The following is a 5,235-nucleotide window of genomic DNA, read 5'->3' on the forward strand; positions in this document are numbered from 1 at the left end:
TCGTGTCTTTTCTGTGGTTGATGCTGCCTGGTGGGCATGTACCTACAACATGAAGATCTTTACATCCTAAGAGAATGCAAACTTCTTGTCCTCCTTCTTGCTAGGAAAGGGTAAGAAGACACTTGCCTGTTTCATGACCATATACCATTAAACTGAACCTGTGTTAATCTGTTCTATTGAAACATCACAACTGGAATAGAAGTTATAATTGGGGCTACTATTTGGCTCCATTTGCAATGGTATATAGGGCAAAAAGCTGAGGAGAAAGATTCATTAACCTCCAGGAGTTGGGAATGTGAAGGGTGTGGAAGTAGTGAGGCCTAAGGCATGGAGAGAGATGTAGTGGGAATGTGGTTGAATATACCAGAGACTCTTTAAGAGAGGAAGATATGTTCATAGTCACACAGCTATATGTGGGACGGCAGGTATTTGAACCCAGAACTCCTGTACTGCATTAACTCTTGGACATGTTCAAAGTTTACAGCTGATGGAATCCACAGAGGATAAAACCTCCTTTTTTTAAAAAGATTTATTTATTTATTTATTTCTCTCCCCTTATCCCCCCCTGCCCCGCTCCGCCCCGCCCCGCCCCAGTTGTCTGTTCTCTGTGTCTATTTGCTGCGTGTTCTTTCTCCGCTTCTGTTGTTGTCAGCAGCATGGGAATCTGTGTTCCTTTTTGTTGCGTCGTCTTGTTGTGTCAGCTCTCCGTGTGTGCGGTGCCATTCCTGGGCAGGCTGTACTTTCTTTCGTGCTGGGCAACTCTCCTTATGGGGTGCACTCCTTGCACATGGGGCTCCCCTGTGCAGGGACACCCCTGCATGGCAAGGCACTCCTTGCACACATCAGTACTGCGCATGGCCAGCTCCACATGGGTCAAGGAGGCCCAGGGCTTGAACCGCAAACCTCCCCTGTGGTAGCTGGATGCCCTAACCACTAGGCCAAGTCTGCTTCCCGAGGATAAAATCTCTTTAGCAGGAAGTCTTCGATTACAAGAAACACTATATAGAGTGTTCAGAACAATCATTTCACAACTGATTTCTCCAAGACTTAGACCATGCATGATAGGTCGCCATTCTGTCTGCACATGCCACATGAAAGAGAATATCTATTTTATACAAGCTAATAATGGTATTATAGGTGACTTCTGGTGCCCCCATAAAAGAAAGCAACTTAATTTAGATCAGTGGAAAATAGAATCGATTAGAAGGATATACAAGTGTCCTAGAGAAGCAAAAGTGCATGACTGTTGCCAAGTCTAAGGAATAATGGGAACCAGGAACTAGGAACACACAATGATTTCTCATCATCACTCACCTTTGCTTCTCTCTCTTTTTGCCTGTTCTATCTTTCCTCTCTGCAGACTTGGCTTCTCTTTACCTCCCAAGTCCACATGATTGAACATGTCTATCCCATAGCTCCCAAGTTTGCATACTCTGAACCAATGACTCATTTGCTGGGTATTAGTGACAATCCCAAGAACCCGGAAGACAGACACAGATTGGTCTAGGTAGGGCCAGTGTTGTACAGCACAAACATGACCGCCTCACTCCTGTGGATGGGGAAGAGGGGCAGCTGGGGACATGCCCAGAGGAAGGGAGATGGTTGGCTCACAAGCTCGAAAGCCATTCCCCCAAAAGGTGCTACAAAAATAAATCTAAGCTGATTCAGGTATTAAACTCTGTCTTCAGGTGCCATAAGGATTTCTTAGAGAAGCTATTTAATATATTTCAATAATAATAAAATGGTCCATTTATTAATTGGGAGGTTACTCTTTGCTAGCCACTGTGTGTTTTTTGCATATACAAGTAACTCATTCTAATTAATCCTCCCAACAACTCTGCAGGGTTGGTTTAATTATCTCTGTTTTACAAATTAGGAGACCAAGTATCTGCAAGATTAAGTAATTTGCTAACATGCTGCAAGATATATGGGCAGAGGACCCCACCTTCCTTCCATGTCAGCCTGTCTCCAAAATCCACGCTCTTAACCACAGCAGTACTTAAGTAGATTTGGTAATTTTGCAAGTGTGCAATTTAAGATCCTGAAAGGAGAGGAAAGTAAGTTTGACCCTTGGGGTCTGGATAGCAGCCAACATTAATTTCAAGGGAACAGGAAACTCAGAAAATAAACTTTGCATTGTAGTAATGATTTGTCTAAGTGGAGACAGCTAGCAATTCGATAAACTTGGCCTACAACATCCGGAGTTCAACTGGTGTTGACACAGCTCCTCAGTGAATCTGGGTAGGAAAAAAAGTGATTAATGTAAAGTAAGAGAGAAGGAGTTACCCCAAATTGGCTCTACAGTATTAAGCAGGAAATTATTACACAGGAAACACTCTGAGCTCCTACGATCAAAAGAGATGTTAAATGATGTCATTTGGGATGTGTCTTAGCATGAGTGATTTTCCATGATGGCAGATTGGTTTTCAGTTTGGATACCAATTAAGAAGTGACTTTTGGGAAGTTGATTTGGCTCGACTGATAGAGTGCCCACCTACCATATGGGAGGTCAAGGGTTCAAACCCAGGGCCTCCTGACTTGTGTGGTGAGCTGGCCCACACACAGTGCTGATGAGCACAAGGAGTGCTGTGCCACACAGGGGTGTCCCCCGCATAGGGGAGCCCCACACGCAAGGAGCGTGGCCCCATAAGGAGAGCTGCCCTGAGTAAAAAAAGCGCAGCCTGCCCAGGAGTGGTGCCGTACACACGGAGAGCTGACACAGCAAGATGACGCAAAAAAATAGACATAGATTCCTGGTGCCGCTGACAAGAATGCAAGCAGACACAGAAGAACACACAGCAAATGGACACAGAGAGCAGACAATGGTGAGGGGAGAGGGAAGGGGAGAGAAATATATAAAAAATAAATCTTTAAAAAAAAAAGAAGTGACTTTTCTTTTTTTTTAATTTTACTTTATTTTTTTTAAAGAAGTATCAAGAATTGAACCTAGAACCTCATACATGGGAAGCAGATGTCAAACATTAAGCTATATCCACCCTCCAGTGACACTTGGTTTTAATGTTTGTTTGCTTGCTTATTGGAGGGACCAGGGATTGAACCCGGGACCTTGTACATGGGAAGCAGGCACTCAGCCACTTGAGCTATATCCGCTCCCCAAGAGGTGACTTTTCTTGACTGCTGTGCTCCCATTGTTCAGTAGTAGAGAAAACAACATAAACTGGTACATACAAATTGCAACTGAACTAAGAAAGAATTAGCATATTTTTACAAAGTTTTAAACTTTATTGCTTAGTTTTGACAGAATAACAATACAAATAAATTTTAATTGTCACTTATTCTTGATTCTAGTTGATTTAGCACAACCATCAAATTATTTTAAAGAGATGTGTTTCCTGGCCAATCACCAAAGAAGGCCTCATCCCAATGCACATGGATGGTTTTATGATGAAACTGATGTATGGGGACAATTATGCCAGTCTATGTTGACTAGGTAGTTATTTCCTCGGGGATCCCCTGTGTGTGCAGAACCACAAGATACAAGGTTTCACTGGCTGAAGCATTTCCAACTCACCAGTTTCTTCACAGCTGCCTTCACATCCTTATTTCTAAGACTATAGATGATGGGGTTGAGCATGGGAATCAATACCCCATAGAAGAGAGAGATGAGCTTGTCTGAAATATCCTGCTTATCTGCTCCAAGGGGGTCCTTTGATTTGGGCTTTGCATACATAAAAAGAATAGTCCCATAGAAAATGACCACCACAGTGAGGTGGGCAGAGCAAGTTGAGAAGGCCTTTCGCCTCCCCTCAGCTGAAGGTATTCTCAGGATGGTGGTGAGGATGAAGATGTAGGAGACAAAGATGAACAGTACTGGCACCCCCAGGAAGATCACATTAGCCACCCCCATGCTGATCACATTGATGGAGATGTCAGCACAGGCCAACTTTAGGACAGCCAGGATCTCACAGGTAAAGTGGTTGATGATGTTGTCTCCACAAAAGGGTAATTGCACTGCAAGAGAGATCTGCACCAAGGAGTTGGTTCCACCAGCTACCCAGGAGCTGGCAGCCATGGGCACGTAGGCAGCCTTGCTCATAACCATAGGGTATCTTAGGGGGCTGCAGATGGCCACGTAGCGATCAAATGCCATCATGCCCAGGAGCAGGCACTCTGTGGCTCCCATGGCAAAGGAGAGGAACATCTGCACAGCACAGGCTGAGAATGAAATAGTTTTCCTGGGAGTCAGGAAACCATCAAGTACTAGAGGGATGGAAGAGGTTGTGTAGCAGATGTCCAGGAAGGAGAGGTTCCCCAGGAAGAAGTACATGGGCGTGTGTAGGCGCGAGTCAGACACGGTCACCAGGATGAGGACCCCATTGCCCAGCAGGATCACCAGGTACACCAGCAGGATGAGCACAAAGAATGTTTTCTCCAGCCTTGGATGGGCAGAGAGTCCCAGCAAGACAAACTCTGTCACAGTGGTCTGGTTGGCCACTTCCATTTTATATTCTCTTTTCACATTCAGGAAAAGGAAGAGAGCAAACATTGTTTATAGGGATCAGTATGTGGAGAGCACAGTGAGATGCCCTTTTGTTCTTTGGTAAAGATTTATTTTCTTTCTTTCTTTCTCCCCACCCCCACTCATTGTTTGCATTTGCTGTGTCTGCTTGTTATGTGCTGGACAATGAGATGTTTTTAAACTTATAAAATTAATTTATTCTCCAAGATGTCAACTCATAATATCAGCATCTAAGAAATAAAACTCACTCTCCTCGGCAGTTACCTTAAAAGTCAGGAAATGTATCATGGTCAAAAACAAGAAAAGCCAACTCTGAAATCTAATCAACCCACTGTATCCAAAAAAATTTGAGCCAGATCAATAGTATTAACACCCCTAAAGGAAGGGATGTATAAAGATAGGTTTACATGGGAATCATGCAAGAGGAACTCTAAGTGTGTGCTTCCTGGTCCTGGCATTTACCAGGGAAGGCTGATCCTTGGATGGCCCTGCTTGCCCCTTCATTTTCTCCGCATTGTCCCTACATTGTTACACTCAGTGACACTGGGCACTGAGACCATCCTACTTACTCCCCTGGCTCTGAAGAAAATTTGGTTCCCTGTGGAGTCCTACACAAGAATGCTATGAAAAGAGGCCAGGAAGAGCAGGGTCTGGCCAGTATCTGTATTTGTTTCTTGATGGCTGGTTTATACTGTGGTTCTCATGGGCTTGGCTGGCGTTCCTTCTTAGTTGCAGCCAATAAGTAGTTTCCAGCC

The 5,235-nt window shown here is 44.2% G+C and overlaps 1 protein-coding gene across 1 annotated transcript; it reads right to left on the reverse strand.

Annotated features, from left to right (window-relative positions):
* Positions 1-3,505: 3,505 nt before the first annotated feature.
* On the reverse strand, positions 3,506-4,462 carry LOC101424431 (olfactory receptor 13C7-like). Its single transcript, XM_004457295.2, has one exon. The coding sequence runs from the start codon at positions 4,460-4,462 to the stop codon at positions 3,506-3,508; it is 957 nt and encodes a 318-aa protein (XP_004457352.1).
* Between the last annotated feature and the right edge of the window lie 773 nt (positions 4,463-5,235).

This window comes from Dasypus novemcinctus, chromosome 8 (assembly GCF_030445035.2).
Source record: "Dasypus novemcinctus isolate mDasNov1 chromosome 8, mDasNov1.1.hap2, whole genome shotgun sequence".
Taxonomy (NCBI): Eukaryota; Metazoa; Chordata; class Mammalia; order Cingulata; family Dasypodidae; genus Dasypus; species Dasypus novemcinctus.

Excerpts from the sequence above, each read along its gene's own strand:
- LOC101424431 (XM_004457295.2), bottom strand. The coding sequence starts at position 4,462 with ATGGAAGTGGCCAACCAGACCACTGTGACAGAGTTTGTCTTGCTGGGA.